The sequence below is a fragment of the Acanthochromis polyacanthus genome, chromosome 15 (genome assembly GCF_021347895.1).
Source record: "Acanthochromis polyacanthus isolate Apoly-LR-REF ecotype Palm Island chromosome 15, KAUST_Apoly_ChrSc, whole genome shotgun sequence".
Lineage (NCBI taxonomy): Eukaryota > Metazoa > Chordata > Actinopteri > Pomacentridae > Acanthochromis > Acanthochromis polyacanthus.
Genome location: NC_067127.1, coordinates 634,969 through 655,263, shown reverse-complemented (window position 1 = coordinate 655,263; position 20,295 = coordinate 634,969). Strand labels below are relative to the sequence as shown.

The following is a 20,295-nucleotide window of genomic DNA, read 5'->3' as shown; positions in this document are numbered from 1 at the left end:
AGGCTATGCAGAAATCCCTTTTAGATGGAGAGAGGACGTCCACTTTAAACCCCCCCCCCCCCCCCCCCCCCACACACACACACACACACATACTATGTCTTGCTATCATTGTGGGGACATACCATTGACTCCCATTCATATCTAACCCTAACCTTAACCCAGACCAAAACAATGTCTAACCCTAAAGAAACATTTTTGCACTTTTACTTTTTTCAGGAACAACAACATGGCCAAGAAAACACTGTTTAAACTTGTGGGGACCTCATTTTTGGTCCCCACCGTGACACGAGTTCCCACCGAGATAAACATGTACACACTAACAGACGTCCCCCGAAGAAGTGTGTGTGTGTGTTCATGTGCATGTGTACATGTGTGTGAATGGTAAACAGATACGGGGGTGCAGTGAGATGACGGCGTGGCACACAGATGGCATTTTCCCGCCTGGCATCCCACCAAGCAGGCGGTTATCACTGAGCATGCTCAGAGATGACATCAGCGACGGCAGCAGCAAATCAAACTGAGCTGCAGCGTTTAATACTGACAGTGAAGCAGCTCCAACTACAGTTTCTATCATTATTTATCCTCACTCAGTGGGATCTGACCTGTTTCTGGGTTTAAACTCCTGGTTTTGGACGCTCTACTGGTTTTTTCCTCCTTTTTTAAATGATTTAACAACACAAACACGTCTGTAAGCATCGTTTTATTGTGTTGAAATGATTAAAAACTGCTGTAAACTCTGATCTAAGCCCTGCTGCCTCCCTTCCTCCTTCATATATTTTAAACTCTGGGAGTCTTTCCTACAACGTCTCAGTTTTTTTTAGGGGAAATAATACGGCTGTTTTAAATCTTCAGTGGAAATGCAGCAGCATAATTTAAGTGAGATCAGGTTTACAGGTGGACGTCCTCTCAGCTCCTCTGACCTTCTCAGTGACTTTCATGTGTTTAAAATATGAGTTCTATCGATGCATAAAATGCTCTTCAGCTGAGAAGAAATAAATCTGAGGACAGTTTAGAGGAGTCAGTCCTTTAGCAGAAGATCAGCTTCAAAGCTGATTTCAGAGGAACGTCTCCTCTCATGTTTCTGAGTCCTGCAGAATAAAAGCTCCAGAGTCAGACCTTCACCTCTGTTCTGGTCTACAGACGAGGAAAACAGCAGAACTTCTAATCTCCTGCTTTAACTTCCACAGCAGAGCTTTCATTATTGGGGTCATTTTATCTCCAATCATCAGATTCATAGAGAGATTTCTGCTCCATAATCTCTGAGATCTTTTACTAGAAAACGTGGACATTCTAAAGATATTTGTGAAATTTTCACTGTGATTTGATAGATGTTTAGATAGATAGATAAATACTTTATTAATCCCAAAGGAAATTATACAATAGTCCGTTGCTCACATTCATAAACACAGAAATAGAAAAAAGTTAAAAAGTAGTCGCTTGTGTTTTATTGGGAATAAACTCCAAGACCAAAGTCTGCAGGAAGTTGAAGTGTGAGTAAATCTGTATTTATATTATAGAATATTATTTATATCAGGTGTAAGAGTTTCGTTATGAAGCACTGAGCTGAATGTTTGCACTAAAATGACTCTTCTACTTTTGATTCTGTGAAGCTGGACTTGGATCATCTGGGAGTTATTCCTGTTTAACAGAAACAGCTCAGTTTCATTTTTGGGATCAAACTTTTTTTTCTATTTTGAGTGATAGAAAAAAGGTTTTGGGACTCCATATATTTGTGAAACAATAAATATGAGTATTTATTAATAATAATTAGTAATTAGTATTTGTATCTGTCTGATGCAGCCACGCCTTTACAAACACTATAAAGATTTTTACACAAATATGTCATGATAATACTTGAGACTGTGTAAAACTTTAAAGTTGTCTGAAAGCTTTTTTCCACCTCTTTAGATGCTTAGTTTGTATTATTGTGACCTAAAGCTGCATCTGGTTCAGAAAATAAAGAAATATCATTATCTGACTTCTGTATTATAAATTGTTTTAGTTAATATGAGCTCAAAGATGGAACTTTTCATGATAGTTTGATTTATTTTAACTGAGCAGTAATCAGAGATGATTTGATCCATTTGTCTAAGATTGTAGATTCTGAATGAAGGACATGATGAGAAAGAAGAGAGAAAATATTCAAGTCAGACAGACAGATTTCAATGAGTGAATAAAAGACATTTCATCTCAGGAAGTATAATATCAAAGTAAAATGTCACAAAAACCTTCATCAATGTGCAGATGTAAAAACTTCTGTCGAGCAGAAATGACTGTAAAAATTAAAATCTTAAATATGTCAATGTTACATTTCACAGATGCTGTTTTAAATATCCAGAATTTATGATAAAAAGTTTCAAGCATAACTCTGCTGATTTAAGGTGGAATGATCTGCTGTGTTTAAATAGTGACATGAGTGGAGACAGAAACTAGAACTGAACTCAACCGTCAGACTGGTTAGATCCACAGAGGTGTGTTTGTATCAGGACAGGTGTGTGTGTGTGTGTGTGTGTGTGTGTGTGTGTGTGTGTGTGTGTGTGTGTGTGTGTGTGTGTGTGTGTGTGAGTGTGTGTGTCTTCTCTCTCTCTCTGTGTCATTGACTGGTCAACCAAATCAGCAATTACTCGCACGCCCAACCATCGCTCAATGGAGCTGCCCAAGCACCAAATAACACCCAACACACACACACACACACACACACACACACACACACACACACACACACACACACACACACACACACACACACACACTCTATGTCTTTCTATCATTGTGGGGACATACCATTGACTCCCATTCATACCTAACCCTAATCTTAACCCAGACCAAAACAATGGCTAACCCTAAAGAAACATTTTTGCACTTTTACTTTTTTCAGGAACAACAACTTGGCCAAGAAAACACTGTTTAAACTTGTGGGGACCAAAATGAGGTCCCCACAAGTGACATTGTTTTCAGTTTTCCTACAGTTGTGGGGACATTTGGTCCCTACAAGTATAGCCAGCACCTGACCACACATCCCCCCCACCCCCACACAGACACACACACACCTGTGAGATGTAAACAGACAAACAGAGCCAGCAGATCCTCCTCCCTATCTGTGCGCTGCTGAAAGGGAAAGCCTGTGAATGTTAAGTGGCTCCCTCAGGGCGGCCGATAAGTTAGTCAGCTGCAAATCCAACAAGTCCACATGAAGGCAGAGAGGACGGCAGTGACACGACACACAGCACCTCAACACACACACTATCTCTGCTCTCTGTCCTCCACACACACACACACACACACACACACACACACACACACACACACACACACACACACACACACACACACACACAGGTGAGCAGGCAGGCGGTTCATATAAACCTGATATCTACAGAAACGTGCACTCAGAAAGCACCAAACAGCTGATGACCATAACACACCTTAAAAACAACCAAACACACAAACACAGTCAGAGGGCCTGAAACAAACACACTGCGACACATGAAGCAGAAACAGTGCAAATAAAATGCCCCCACCAACATAAATCAGACATATATATAAATGTAGAAGGTGAGTGCTGCAGCTGGACCACACACTAGTAAAGATCTTATTTACACTAACTGCTGCAGACAGAAACTGTTAGCATGAGACAGACTCAAACACACCAACACTGGAAGCTGAAACAAACACTCTGTGAAGCAGAAAAAGTGAAATCCTGCAGACGCTGCGGCTCGATAAATAGAAATAAATAAAGAGCTGCAGACAATGAGGCGACGCAGAGCGTTTGGTCGGCTGCAGCTCCCTCTGACTCCTCTCTGCTAATTAGAATTGATTTATTATGGAGCAGGTATCTTATCAGGTGGGCGCTGAAATTACAATGGCTGTCCGAAGGCTGCAGGGGTGGGGGGGTGGTCAATGTCGAATAGCAAAATCAATTAGCATTGATTGGCAAAAGGTTCATTTTGCCAAAGAGGACGCAGTCGAAGGGGATTAAACTTCCCTGGCCCTCTGACAACTTTGATACGACACAATGGCTGCTTTCTGGCTGCCGTGTCGTTAACAAGCTTTCAATAGCACAGCTGCAGCTTTCTACTTTTTTATACCTCACACAGCCCGCTCTCAATGCAGCTGTGGCTAGATTTCAAATCAGGCATCGGCTAGTCTGGCCTGGCCAGGAAACAGATAGCATTGATCAAGTATCAGGGAGTGAAATCCCCTCGCAGGCTCGCATCTTAATCCTCATCAAGGAGAATTCAAATGGAGGCGCTTCAGGTCCTGATGGTTCTGGTCAGCGGCCCACAGGTGGACCGAAGCAGGACTACAGGAGGAGGAAGACGAAGAGCTGAAACAACCTGACAGGAGATGGAAAACAGACCACAGCTGCTGCTATTCTACCAACTGAAACATGATCCAGATGTTTGATAAATTAGTCTCAGGATTCAGGGAAAGTCAGTTAACTCCACAAAAGGATTTCTGTACTCATTAGTGACTTCTGTACTTCACCACAGCAGTCAGGAACAGAATCAGCTCTGCAGGGGGGGCTGGTGGAGCTCAGGATGTCAGAATACACAGAAATATACACAGAAACACACAGAAATACACAGAAACACACAGAAATACACAGAAATACACAGAAATATACACAGAAACACACAGAAACACACAGAAATACACAGAAACACACAGAAATACACAGAAACACACAGAAACACACAGAAACACACAGAAACACAGAAATACACAGAAACACACAGAAATACACAGAAACACACAGAAATACACAGAAATACACAGAAATACACAGAAACACACAGAAATACACAGAAACACACAGAAACACACAGAAACACACACACACACAGAAATACACAGAAACACACAGAAACACACAGAAACACACACACACACAGAAACACACAGAAACACACAGAAACACACAGAAACACACACACACACAGAAATACACAGAAACACACAGAAACACAGAAATACACAGAAATACACAGAAACACACAGAAACACACAGAAACACACAGAAACACAGAAACACACAGAAACACACAGAAACACACACACACACAGAAATACACAGAAACACACAGAAACACACAGAAACACACACACACACAGAAATACACAGAAACACAGAAATACACAGAAATACACAGAAACACACAGAAACACAGAAATACACAGAAATACACAGAAACACACACACACACAGAAATACACAGAAACACACAGAAACACACAGAAACACACAGAAACACACAGAAACACAGAAATACACAGAAATACACAGAAACACACACACACACAGAAATACACAGAAACACACAGAAACACACAGAAACACAGAAATACACAGAAATACACAGAAACACACACACACACAGAAATACACAGAAACACACAGAAACACACAGAAACACACACACACACAGAAATACACAGAAACACAGAAATACACAGAAATACACAGAAACACACAGAAACACAGAAATACACAGAAATACACAGAAACACACACACACACAGAAACACACAGAAACACACAGAAACACACAGAAATACACAGAAACACACAGAAACACACAGAAACACACACACACACAGAAATACACAGAAACACAGAAATACACAGAAATACACAGAAACACACAGAAACACACAGAAACACAGAAATACACAGAAACACACAGAAACACACAGAAACACACAGCAATGAGAGTTTTTAGCTGCAGCTTTCAGAGCTCTGAGTCTGTCTTACCCTCGATGGCCAGCATGGCTCTCAGCTCACGGTTCAGCAGCTCGAAGCGTCTCTCTAGATCGTGTTCTTTCTCCCTGTGGCAAGTTAGAGAGGAAAACACACACACACACACACACACAAAGTTCATCAATATGTTAATGACTAAATCATTAAGTACTTAAAGAAACCTGCAATAAACATCGATTCTGCCACTCGCCTGGACCTTCTCCGGCTTCACATTAATCTACTGCACATAACTGATACTCATAGAGCTCCCAGCCCTGGTGCACGGAGGAGTGTGTGTGTGTGTGTGTGTGTGTGTGTGTGTGTGTGTGTGTGTGTGTGTGTGTGTGTGTGTGTGTGTGGACAGAGAAAGGAGGTAAAAATACATTAAAGCAGGGAGATAAAGGAGTAAATGTGCATCTATGGATATTTCATGCATGTGTGGCCCTGCTCGTGTGTGTGTGTGTGTGTGTGTGTGTGTGTGTGTGTGTGTGTGTGTGTGTGTGTGTGTGTGTGTGTGTGTGTGTGTGCAGCACAAATTGAATTCTTCCCTCTTTCAGTCATATTAAAAATGAGCTAATTCGGGCCCTAATAGAATTTGTCCTTCACAGGCGTCTTTTCTGTTCGGCGGCACAAAGAGGAGCAGAGCGGCTAATAATCAGCCCTTCTGTCAATTGGCCACTTTAAAAGCTCCCCTTTCCCACGATATAATGTGATTATGAATACTTCAATCTCTCCTCCACTCGCACACTTTGAAATCCCAAATGAAGAAGAAAAAGCTGCCGGTGTGTGTGTTCTCCACCTGTCGCAGCTGACCACATACAAAGAGACTAGAGATAGAGTAGCGATGGCCACATTTCTATTGATTTCATATCCCACCACATGTAAATCAATGAGCCGATAGACAGAGGGCTGAATGGAGTAGCGACAACACTCCCAGCCGAGCCGATCTAACACCTCGACGGATGCTGCTCTCAGAGAAAAGCTGTTTCCCACTAAAACAAAGTTCCTTGATGAGACGTAAAACAGAGTAAAGAGGAGGAACGTACAGCAGAGAGAGCTGGTTCTGTCTCCTGATCAGGGCGTTCTTCTTGTTCACCAGCATGAACCACTCCTGCATCATGGCCTCCTCCTCCTCCTTGTTGTTGCCTGGAAACAAAACACAGAAAGACACAAAAAAACACAAAGTTACGCTCAAGATTTCACTAAAATCGCTGCTGCTTCCTTTGAAAATACACACAATTTTACTGATGAGCCTTTAATGCAAATAAAAACAGATTTAACAGATTTAACTCTCGTCAACCTGGCCCATTGTAAAGTTTGAAAGTGTGGGAAAAAATATTTTTTCACAGTGAAAACAGACATTTTCAACATTTTTGGGGAAATTTTTTCACAGTTTTTGGTGGAAATAAGAAATGTTAAAAAAAAAAAGTTTCTTTAAGAACATTTGGGAAAAAAAATCAACCATTTTTTCCCCAAATGTTCTTAAAGAAAATATCAGAAGTTTTACTGATAGATATGTAATCACTTTAGATATTTTTAGGATTTTTTTGGAAGATTTTTATTCATTTTTTGAAAGTATTTATAATTTTTTATTTTACTAATTTCTATTTGGGGATTTTTAAAATGAAATTTTTAAGGGAAGTTTTTGTGGAATTTTTGGAATTTTCTTCCTGAATTTTTGGAATTTTCTTTCTGAAGATTATGCAATTTGTTACAAATTTGGGGAATATTTTTGCTGTATTTTTGGATTTTCTTCAGACAAGGAAGAATATTTTTTAGTGCCTGTAAACGAGGACAACAGGAGGGTTCAAACCGTCAGAAATCAGAGCTCAGACAGAAGTGGAGTCTCTTATTCCAGCAGATATTCATATACGTGTGTGTTAATACACTCCTCGCCTATATTCCTTCAGTAAACATCCACAGACTTCACACCACATCAGTACGTCTTCATCCGGGGCAGATTAACTCAGAGATTACCGTGGAACCCTCTCCAGAGTGGATCCTCTCACTGTAGGCCAACACATCTCCCACCAGTCACTCAGCAGGTTGTAAAAAGCACGTCGGTGTAAGACCTGATCAGCTCACAGAGATGTAGGCGGCTCACATGAACGGCTAATGGAGGCTTCGGCCACGCCTGGGGCTAAAGCTCTGCCCTGTAACCCACCGAGGAGCTACGACGGGGGCAGAGAACAACCAATACGACAGAAGAACGTTCTAACATTAGCCAGGGAGATGAACCAGCCTCCGTCATGTTGGAATGAAGACGAGCTGCAGCGCTGAGTTTCACTCCTGCTGGCCGTCTGTTGGTATCAGAGCTAAAATCAGAAGGTTTCATCCAAACCACAGCCTGAGATCACTCAGAGATTACAGAAGGAAGCTATCCAAGCTTCCTGCTGTTTAATGGTTGCTAGGCAGCAGAAAATGCTGTTTTAGTATCAAAATACTCAATTACAAGAGCAAATCTATGAGGTAAAATAACAATATCAGAGCTTTAAAAGTAAATTTTGCCCAAAGACAATATTCTCCTACAAATTTCTGTAACTAGTACTTCTGTATATTTTTGTGCTGTATTCCTTAAATGTCTGCACTATCTTTGCTGCTCTGTGGGATGAATTAAAGCTCATCTGAAACATCCTATTCTGTCCAGTTTACTGTCACAGAGGAGGAAAGAAACACAAAAATAATCAGAGAATTTAGACTTTTTTCCAATAAAAATTCAGAAACTCTTCAATCGATCATCAAATATTTGACAGTTAATTGATTAATTGATTAATTACTGCAGCTCTAGTTAGAGGCGACACAAAAATCTGCATCTTTTTGTTTCTATTTTGGTTTATAATTGTGTTTGTTTGTCCTCTACTTGAAGAATTCACATCCATTAGAGATGTAAAGCCAATTTATTCCCCATGAAAGCATCACTGAGGTATTCTGTGCATAAATAAACTCCCTCGGCTCTGTTTCTGTCTAAAATGGGCTGTGTGGTACTTGAGGTCAGCTAAAGAGCGACGGCAGCATTAATCCGACACTCGGTTTGTCTGAGGAGCAAAATGGATGAAAACAGAAGATGAAAGATGGTCTCAGGGCTTATGTTATTATCGCTCCCTGCTAAGAGGAAGCTTCAGCGCTCCGACAGGCATCATAACAGAATTAACACCAGACCAGGGTTTGTGACACTTATTCCTTCATTAAGGTCTCGTTGAACTTTAGAACCAATCTAAAGACATCTTTCATTTTCTTCCTGCTTCTTTTGTTTGTGATGGATTCAGCTGATTTTATTTCAGTGCATTTGTAAAAAGAGCAAACATCTGCACAGAAAAACAGCCTGTAAATAAACGATTCAGCCGCTCAGAATGGGAGAAAACCGAGAAAAAAAGAGCATTTTCCACCGCAGAGAGAGGCAGCACTGCGTCAGCGATGACAAAAGGCAGGATGGATGGATGTGTGCACGGACACCGGTGAGAGTGTGGACATTTGAGATACTCTGAGCCAGCAGATGTATGTAATTTCATTTAGGAGGAGGAGGAGGAGGCGGGAGAAAGAAAAAACGAATGAAAGAAAGCTTCAGGATTTAGCGGAATCGGGGCTCGTGGATTACTGTAGTCAACTTTGAAATGGACGACACTCGGAGGGGGGATAAAGCTGCGCTGACAGGTCATTGTGCTGCCTCCAAGTCAAATAAAACAAGCAAATAATAATGGCAAATATTAAGCTCCTGTGACATTGTGGCGAGGCGGGCTGGAAGACGAGGGGGATTATAAAGCTATATCCCCCACCGCTAGCAGCCAGCAGCTAAACACCAAGTCATAGCCAAACACAGCTATGAAAGGAGGGGAGGAGAAGGGAGGAGAGGAGAGAGAGGAGAGAGGAGGAGGGGGGGGAAGGAAAGGAGGTCAGAGGGAAGGTAGGAGATGAGGAGAGGAGGGAAGGAAAGGAGGTCAGAGGGAAGGTAGGAGATGAGGATGAAAGGAAGGAGGGAAGGAGGGAGGGAAGGGAGGGATGGAGGAGGGATGGAGGGATGGTTGGGATGGAGGAGGGATGGAGGGATGGAGGAGGGATGGAGGGATGGAGGAGGGATGGAGAAGGGATGGAGGAGGGATGGAGGAGGGATGGAGGAAGGATGGAGAAGGGATGGAGGGATGGAGGAGGGATGGAGGAGGGATGGAGAAGGGATGGAGGGATGGAGGAGGGATGGAGGAGGGATGGAGGAGGGACGGAGGGATGGTTGGGATGGAGGAGGGATGGAGGGATGGAGGAGGGATGGAGGGATGGAGGAGGGATGGAGAAGGGATGGAGGGATGGAGGAGGGATGGAGGAGGGATGGAGAAGGGATGGAGGGATGGAGGAGGGATGGAGGAGGGATGGAGGATGACACCCGACAGCTGCTCAGCTTCCTCCTCCCTCCTTCTGAAGTCTCCAGAGCTGAACTCTGACCTGCTGATGGAAGCTGAACTCTTAAAGAGACAGAATGAGACGATTCATTATTTAAAACTAGATGTAGGAACCAGGAGAAGCTCGCTGTCAGCTGTTGTTTTGGACTTTCTCTTTGCCACTGCATGTATTAAATATGTGTAATCAAAAGAGAACTGTGACTGGCTGTTTACTGTGATTTGTAGCCAATCAGACTGAGCTGTGGGCGGGACGTTTCTCAGGACCAGAGTTAAAATAAATTCACTTATTTAATCAGGAATTAGTTAAAGATGATAATGACGGAAAATAAAAGGAAGGATGGTCGATTATCGGTAGATTCTTAAAAAAAAGAAGGAAGGATGTTTGAGTCTGATCTGCTGCTCGGTGCAGAAATCACAGCTCTAACGTCCTGCTGGGAAAAACAACACATGTTCAGAGTGACAACGGCAGAAAATAAAGTGTATGAAGACAAACGGTGTAAATGTCCTGGCAGGCCCTGCTGACACCGTGTCTGGATCCAGTCTTGGCTCGGCCCCGGACCCATGCTGGCTCTCAGGGGCCCGTCCTGGATCAAAGCATCTGGCGGTTGGCAGGTTGCATTCTGGGTCTCGCTGCTCGCCTTCCACTCCTCAGCGCTCAGCACAGAGCAGGACAGCCAAAGTCTGCTGAGACCAACCACAAATCTGGCACCAGGACAATGTTTGATGAGGACATCAAAGGGTTAGTGGAGAAGACGGAGATCCACCGGGTTCCTTTATCCACAGTAATACCATGTTTGGTGCTCAGCGTTGATGAGGAGATAGAATGGAGTCACAGAGCTGAGATCCAGCTGATAGACCATCCAACAAGTCTCTACCTGATAGAACATCCAACAAGTCTCTGTCTGATAGACCATCCAACAAGCCTCTATCTGATAGACCATCCAACAAGTCTGTCTGATAGACCATCCAACAAGTCTCTATCTAATAGACCATCCAACAAGTCTCTGTCTGATAGACCATCCAACAAGTCTGTCTGATAGACCATCCAACAAGTCTCTATCTAATAGACCATCCAACAAGTCTCTGTCTGATAGACCATCCAACAAGCCTCTATCTGATAGAACATCCAACAAGTCTCTGTCTGATAGACCATCCAACAAGCCTCTATCTGATAGAACATCCAACAAGTCTCTGTCTGATAGACCATCCAACAAGCCTCTATCTGATAGAACATCCAACAAGTCTCTGTCTGATAGACCATCCAACAAGCCTCTATCTGATAGAACATCCAACAAGTCTCTGTCTGATAGACCATCCAACAAGTCTGTCTGATAGACCATCCAACAAGTCTCTATCTAATAGACCATCCAACAAGTCTCTGTCTGATAGACCATCCAACAAGTCTCTGTCTGATAGACCATCCAACAAGTCTCTGTCTGATAGACCATCCAACAAGTCTCTGTCTAATAGACCATCCAAAAAGTCTCTGTCTGATAGAACATCCAAAAAGTCTCTACCTGATAGAACATCCAACAAGTCTCTATCTAATAGACCATCCAACAAGTCTCTGTCTGATAGACCATCCAACAAGTCTCTGTCTGATAGACCATCCAACAAGTCTCTGTCTAATAGACCATCCAAAAAGTCTCTGTCTGATAGAACATCCAACAAGTCTCTATCTAATAGACCATCCAAAAAGTCTCTACCTGATAGAACATCCAACAAGTCTCTATCTAATAGACCATCCAACAAGTCTCTGTCTGATAGACCATCCAACAAGTCTCTGTCTAATAGACCATCCAACAAGTCTCTGTCTGATAGACCATCCAACAAGTCTCTGTCTAATAGACCATCCAAAAAGTCTCTGTCTGATAGAACATCCAACAAGTCTCTATCTAATAGACCATCCAAAAGTCTCTGTCTGATAGACCATCCACAAGTCTCTATCTAATAGACCATCCAAAAAGTCTCTGTCTGATAGACCATCCAACAAGTCTCTGTCTGATAGACCATCCAACAAGTCTCTGTCTGATAGAACATCCAACAAGTCTCTATCTAATAGACCATCCAACAAGTCTCTGTCTGATAGACCATCCAACAAGTCTCTGTCTAATAGACCATCCAAAAAGTCTCTGTCTGATAGAACATCCAACAAGTCTCTGTCTGATAGACCATCCAACAAGTCTCTGTCTGATAGAACATCCAACAAGTCTCTATCTAATAGACCATCCAAAAAGTCTCTGTCTGATAGACCACCCAACAAGTCTCTGTCTGATAGACCATCCAACAAGTCTCTATCTGATAGATCATCCAACAAGTCTCTGTCTGATAGACCATCCAACAAGTCTCTGTCTGATAGACCATCCAAAAAGTCTCTGTCTGATAGACCATCCAACAAGTCTCTGTCTGATAGACCACCCAACAAGTCTCTGTCTGATAGACCATCCAACAAGTCTCTGTCTGATAGACCACCCAACAAGTCTCTGTCTGATAGACCATCCAACAAGTCTCTGTCTGATAGACCATGCAACAAGTCTCTATCTGATAGACCATCCAACAAGTCTCTGTCTAATAGACCATCCAACAAGCCTCTGTCTGACAGACCATCCAAAAAGCCTCTATCTGATCGCCTGCTGCTGCTTCTCTTGTTTCTCACTAACGCAACCAGAAGACAACTGCTGTCCTCAAGGCAGAAGAAAAGGTGGTCAGCATCGGCCGCTTGTGTTGATCCAGTGACAGAGGAATGAATAAAGAAATGGAAAGGAGAGAAAGGGTTAAAAAAAGAAAAAGGCAGAGTGAGCCTGAACAGCCAAATCAGATTAAGATAGAGATCTGTGCCCTGTTCCATCCATAGATAGGAAGAATGAAACCACCCTGAGGTGCTGCTGGTCTCCAAGGCTTCTGGATCAATGTTTGGTCTCACCACATACATGCAGGAATTAGCTTTTAGAATCACTCACTAAATATTATAATTGATTTGCCAAGAATTAGGAGCACAAGTAAAGAGTTTATAGATATAAATTAAAACGTTCTGGTGCTTCATCTGAACTCAAAGTGCACTAAATAGAAACTGAAGCATCCAAACAATGATCTGCTGCTGCATTATTGTTCATTTTATTCTTTTTCATCTAATATTTCTTTCTTTTAATATTTATTTCTAAGTATTATTTACCTGATGAAGCCATAGCACCAAAATGTTGCACATAAAGGTATTTTTTTGCAGACCACAGTGTTTTCGAGTCTGTTTTACCTGCTAAATAAAATAGATGTAAGAAAGGCTGTTTTGTACTATAAATAGTCTTTTTTTGTTTGGTGGTCTTTTTTTATACAAATCATAATAAATTGAAATAAATGTAAAACGTTGACTCTGATGATCTCTGCAGCCACTAATCTGTAATACTGAGTAATATCTAACCCACAGCGATATCTGACTGGTCAAAAAACACTGAAGGATGCATTTTGGAAAGTTTTCTGAATAAAAACATAAACAGACAAAAAACAATTCAACAAAGTTTATGCACCAGGATTAAACTTTTTGCTGCAAATGTCCATCAGTTTGGAACATTTAGCGTTGATTATTAATTATCTTTGTCTCTATGAGCCATGAAATAACCACTGTTTGACTCTTACTGTGAAATGACTGAAATCAAAGTCTTTTGTGGTCAGTTTGTTCCATCATCTCCAAAGATTTCAGTTTATCTTTAAGCAAAATAGAAAATACCAACATTTGAGATGTTAAAATGAACAAAACTTTGGTGATAAAAATCTGTTTTATTTTCTCTAATTTAGGGTCAGAGGTCGACAGTCTGACCTTCCAGTTCTGCTGGAATCTTCTGACCAGTGAGTCCTTCAAACCAACTCATGTGTTTAAGGATTGTCAGAGAAGAAACTGGATAAATTAAAACTTCCTGCTTCTCTCCTCCCTCAAACTTCTCCTCTTTGTGCTGGGAGGAAGCAGCTCGGCTCACGGAGGAAAACGAAGGCGACAGAAAGAGAAACACATTAAAGCGGCGATCACAGCACGTTCATCTCATTTCTTATCCCTCCATTTTGTCATTTAATCCAATAGCTGCTAATCCAATTTGTCTATCAGACATGTAAAAAGGAGGAGGAGGAGAAAGGAGAGGAGGAGGGGAAGGGAGGAGATAGAGCTCAACTTCTCTTCTGTGTTTGAGTCACTTTGTGAATTGCGGTTTATTTAAGGGCCCGGTTGTGTCGCTGCCATCGCTTCCATCCGAGCATCAAGCCGTCTGATATCAGCGGATCAGCAAGATGAAAGCAGAGACACATGAAAGGAAATGAAGAAAGAAGGAATAAAAAGAACAGGACGAACATTGTTTCCTGTGATTAGGTAAGAGCTCGTTAAAAGGCTGTCACTGCAGCCATGTGAATATGCATGACAGGGGCCGGCCTAATCAGGGGCCCGTAAAGAGCCCAACACTGGACCTAATTAATGTGAGCAGAGCGGCGTCTCGTTAGGAGGGAAGCTTGTAAGCAAGAAAAGGTCCAGCAGCTCTCACATTCAGCTGAAACATCATCTAAAAGCTTTGAGGCTGATTTATTCTCCCTTCGTGTTCACAGCGATGTGCAGACCTTCTAGCATCCAGCAGCATTACAACACTCCTCATACTCCTCCTTCTCTACGCTGCGTTTCTCCTGCTCTCCCATTCTGCTGCTGGAGTGGTGCTGAGGGTATTTCTTTCAGGGAGTCTTTTTAGCCGTTCTCAATGGCACAATGGAGCAGCGTATAGAGCAGATTCCTGCTTTATTGAACCTGTGTATAATGTCGTCTGAATGGAGCACATTAACCGATTCACACTCACCTCCTTCCCTTCCTCCCCCCACACAGAAAAGGAGAAAAATACTGAAAAAAAGAAAGAAAGAAAGAGGAGAAAAAAACTCTCCTCTCACACTGAGGCACAATGAGTGCCTTTTCCTCTGGTGTCATTTGTCAACCACTGCTTGCTTTACAACATTCAAAGACATGGAGGTGGAGGAGAGAAAAAGGAGAGGAGGAGAGAGAAGGAGAAAAGGAGAGGATGAAGAAGAGGAGAGAAGGAGAGGAGAGAAGGAGAGGAGAGAAGGAGAGGAGGAAGAGGAGAGAAGGAGAGGAGAGAAGGAGAGGAGAGGAGGAAGAGGAGAGAAGGAGAGGATGAAGAGGAGAGAAGGAGAGGAGAGAAGGAGAGGAAAGAAGGAGAGGAGAGAAGGAGAGGATGAAGAGGAGAGGAGGTGAGGCAGAGACCTGAATCAGCTCATTTCCACAGTCATAAGTGGAGCTGCATAATTATTAGTTCCTGTCTGAACGTTGTTCTAACAGTGGAGGAACATAGTTCAGTCAGGGAGGTGATGGTGGAAATGAAACTACACAGACCTGCTAATTAAACACCATAAATTGGTGAACTAACATCTGCTGTGGTTTAATCTGGGATAAAAAATAAAAGTTTCATTTGCAGCTTTGCTTGATTTTTATGTGAATGTTCTTAAAGAAAATATTAGACATTTTACTGATATATATGGAATCACTTTAGATATTTTTAGGATTTTTGGAAGATTTTTCGCTCATTTTTTGAAAAATATTTACTAGAACTTTCTTGCCAAATTTGGGGGAACTTTTAAATAAAACTTTTAAGGAATTATTGCAGTTTTCTTCCTGAAGGTTTGCGAATTTTCAGAAATCTGGGGAATTTTTTTTGCTGAATTTTGGGATTTTTTCAGACAAGGAAACTATAGTTTTTGGGTTAGGAGGGTTAAAGAAGTCTGGTTATGAATGACATTATATTTAATGTATATCTGCTCCTAATATGGGTCCTTATTGATCACCAATAATCGACAAACAAACCGACCCATACAGGTGGATCCTATGAGGGACTAACAGTCAGATTAGAGCAGAACAAATGCCATCCTGCAGTAGTTTTTATTTGTCTAGCAGAACCAGCCAAGCCGTGACAATCACACATATACACTCCCCCCTCTCCCCTTGCCTCCCCCCGCCTCCCCCACACTCCATCAAATTGTGTTTTTGCTCCAAATCAATAAACATTATCAGAGAGTGGCAGACTATGGGCTGGTGGAGGCAGCCGGTGTCTGTTAAACCCAGACCGCCCTGTCTCCATCACAGCCGGGTGAGGAGGCCAGCAGGGAGGACGGCAGCAACACAAAAACACACAAAAACACAGCAGCAGGAAGGATGGAGGCAGAATACACAGAAAGAGCCGCGCTGGGTGATCAAACAGACAGTATTTTGGTGCATGTTCAGTCCTACAGAGAGATTTCTCCCATCCAGACACACAGAAACAGACGGATGGACGGCAGCAAACAATCAAAGACAGCAGACTGGAAAAGAAAAGAGCAGCAGTGAAGCATTGAGGTGTCTAACAATAATCCTAACAGCAGCGGCTGTTTGGACCACGACACTCAATAAGAAATTACAAGAAGTCAACAGTTAACCCCTCGTCTCCCATTAGCCTCCTGTATCACTCCTCTACGTCTGTCAGCTCTCCTTACAACACCAACCATTAATATACTAAATATGATGATTTTCAACCTGTCCCCACTCAGCTGGGGGCTGGAAAAGGGAAATCAGGGGCTGCCATACACCATTTCTCAATTACCTTCCTCATTATTGTCCCGTGTTCATTCCTCCCATTATCACCCTCTTTCTGCTGCGCCCCTCTTCAGGCCGGCCGAGGAGGATGAAGAGAGACGGCAGAGGCCACAGCACTTCAGGTAATTAACAGATGAGAGGAGGACATGTGAGCGTGCGTACGTCTGATTGGGGAGCTCACCTGCCGATACCCCCTAAAAGGTATTTCATTAGCGAGCCTGTTAGCATAAAGCAGAGCAACAAAGCCGGTCCGCTGCCTCCACTCCAGATCCACGGCCCTCCAGGACGTCTGTGGAGCGAAGACGAGAGGCGAGGAGAGGCTATCCCCGTTCATAATCTCATGACAAAAGGCAAAAAGGCATCATCCTATTAGCAGCGTGATCTTCAGCAGCTCCTGCTAGCTGCTTTCTACAGGGGGCTGTGAGGTATTATGAAGGTGAGAGGGTGATCGGAGCTCCTATTAGCTCTGGAGAAGAGGACAGACCCCATGCTGAGGTCCTGCTACCAGTCTTTATTTCTGGTTTTCAGAATGAGAGCCTTTGTTTGGACACTTGGGGGGGGGGGGGGGGGGGGGGGGGGCTTCTATCAGGCTTCATAGCTACAACACAAAGTGGAGAGATTCTTCAATCAACCAGCTCACTGCCAGCAGAGACCTGAAGCTGGGAAACATCTGCAGCTCCACCTGGTAGACCTGAAGCTGGGAAACATCTGCAGCTCTACCTGGTAGACCTGAAGCTGGGAAACATCTGCAGCTCTACCTGGTAGACCTGAAGCTGGGAAACATCTGCAGTTCTACCTGGTAGACCTGAAGCTGGGAAACATCTGCAGCTCTACCTGGTAGACCTGAAGCTGGGAAACATCTGCAGTTCTACCTGGTAGACCTGAAGCTGGGAAACATCTGCAGCTCCACCTGGTAGACCTGAAGCTGGGAAACATCTGCAGCTCTACCTGGTAGAACCCATTCCTGCTGCTCCATCACAACATGTCAGCGATCAGTAAAAACTCTCACTGCTGTCAAACTGGAACTGCAGCGCACAAAAACTAACACTGGTTATTGTAGTTTACTGTTTTATAGTGTTTTTCTGTTTTGTAACATTACAGAAAACTAAAATGACACATTTTAAAATATATATAAACGCTGGCTGTAAAATAAAAGCATCCCAAAACTATAAATATTGGCCACAACTAAAAATAAGCAGTTAATAAAAAGGTCATTTGTTCTTTTAGAATGTTTGGCTTTAAACCAGGCTTTGTTTACTGCACTAAAATTAGCAAAATAGATCATTATTTTACAGATTTTGGGCTTTATATAAATAAATTTTGCTATTTTCTGCAACTTTACAAAACAGAAAAAATGTAAAATATCTCATAAAGCCTGAGAAAATAAGTAATATTTTATATATTAACTGTAAAAAACAGGTCAAAATCAATAACAAATGGCCAGTAAAGGTTAAATGAGCATAATATATCATTCTTTACACATATCTGCCATTATTTCAAAGAAATTTTATTCATAATAAGGAAAATTAATTTCTTTTAATTGTTATTCTCTGCAATTGTACAAAACAGAGAAAATATGTAAAATATCTCATAAAGCCACAGAAAATAACTAATATTTTACATATTAAGCATTAAGGTCAAAATAAATACTAAATGTCCAGTAAAGTAGTAAATTTGCATAATATATTATTATTTTACACATTTTTGCAGTTATTTGAAAGAAAATAGTGTACATTCAGGACTTTAACTGGAAATGTACACATGCTCCCTGTTTAGATGAATTACAGACAATATATAGAAAATAAAAACAAAAAATAGAATTTTTCAAGTTATTTTAAAAAACGGCAAAAACTATAAAAATGTCCTCATTTTGAAAATTATCTTTTTTACAAATAGTAATTAATTATTTTAAATTTAGTTAATGTAAAATTCCACTTGCCTACTGTATTTAAATGAGCTAAAATGTAACTATTTTATCTTTATTTGTTGTTATTTTCTGAACTTGACAGTACTTCGCCATCTCTAACAGGTTTTTTCTGCAGATTTTTTGCTGTTTTCCACAGATTGTTTCAGGTTTCGGTTTTCTGCTGGTTATTGTGGGAATCCAGCAGCAGCTCTGCTAAAACAGTCGGTATGAGAGGAAGAGAGATTAGTGTGTTTGTTCTGTTCTTCTGCTCAGCAGGAGTCCTGCAGCCTCAGGTTACAGAGGGATGATGGGAAATAAAAGCAGAAGGAGCTGTTAGTGAATGACAGCGGCACAGAAAATGGACTGAGATACAAACAACACATGACAGCTTCTGTTAGGATGCTTCACTTCATTCACATATAATCTAAACTTCCACTATTTTTATTCAACAGAATGACAGCAGGAGGAGCAACAGCTACATAAAATGCAGTCTATAATGGATTTTTATGTATATCTGATTTATCTGCATTAGAAAAGTTTATGGAAATGGAACAATTAAAAAAAACATTTGAAAACTTTGCAATCTAGTTTTTACGCTTCCTTACAGTATTTCTGACTTCTCAAAAAGAGCTAATGCTCATATTTGGAGACAGAAGAGGCTCTGAGGGAGCAGAGACTTAACTTAACTTCCATATGTCTGGTCAGTTGTTCCCTCTTTATATCTTTCATTGAAAACTTTTACCTCAGAAACGTGGCCGATACCAGCTGAAAGGAAAAAATAAAAACTTTCCTGGATGAAACTAATTCAATCCATAATTTTGAATAACTTTCTTCACCCATAGTTGGTAGCCTGACCAATCTATATCTGATCAATCACTATCTGATAAATCAATATATGTCAATCAATATCTGATCAGTCAATATCTGATCAATCACTATCTGATAAATCAATATCTGATTAATCAAAGACACAAAATGAACTCTGTGGACATTATTACATGTCCTAATAAATTTAAATTAATAAATTGTTCTGGAGGATTTTACATGACAGCAGGTGGAGAGCATTAAGGTGGAGGGCATTAAGGTGGAGGGCATTAAGGTGGAGAGCATTAAGGTGGAGAGCATTAAGGTGGAGGGCATTAAGGTGGAGGGCATTAAGGTGGAGAGCATTAAGGTGGAGAGCATTAAGGTGGAGAGCATTAAGGTGGAGGGCATTAAGGTGGAGGGCATTAAGGTGGAGAGCATTAAGGTGGAGAGCATTAAGGTGGAGGGCATTAAGGTGGAGGGCATTAAGGTGGAGAGCATTAAGGTGGAGAGCATTAAGGTGGAGGGCATTAAGGTGGAGGGCATTAAGGTGGAGAACATTAAGGTGGAGGGCATTAAGGTGGAGAGCATTAAGGTGGAGAGCATTAAGGTGGAGAGCATTAAGGTGGAGGGCATTAAGGTGGAGGGCATTAAGGTGGAGGGCATTAAGGTGGAGAACATTAAGGTGGAGGGCATTAAGGTGGAGAGCATTAAGGTGGAGGGCATTAAGGTGGAGGGCATTAAGGTGGAGAGCATTAAGGTGGAGGGCATTAAGGTGGAGGGCATTAAGGTGGAGGGCATTAAGGTGGAGAGCATTAAGGTGGAGGGCATTAAGGTGGAGAGCATTAAGGTG

At 41.8% G+C, this 20,295-nt stretch overlaps 1 protein-coding gene across 1 annotated transcript in view; it reads right to left on the bottom strand.

Moving 5' to 3' along the window:
• The window catches only part of ehbp1 (EH domain binding protein 1), a 222,109-nt gene that overhangs the window by 6,518 nt on the left and 195,296 nt on the right, over nucleotides 1-20,295 (bottom strand). The window contains 2 exon segments of the mRNA XM_051960483.1: nucleotides 5,756-5,829; nucleotides 6,787-6,886. Coding sequence (XP_051816443.1) covers nucleotides 5,756-5,829; nucleotides 6,787-6,886 — 174 coding nt within the window.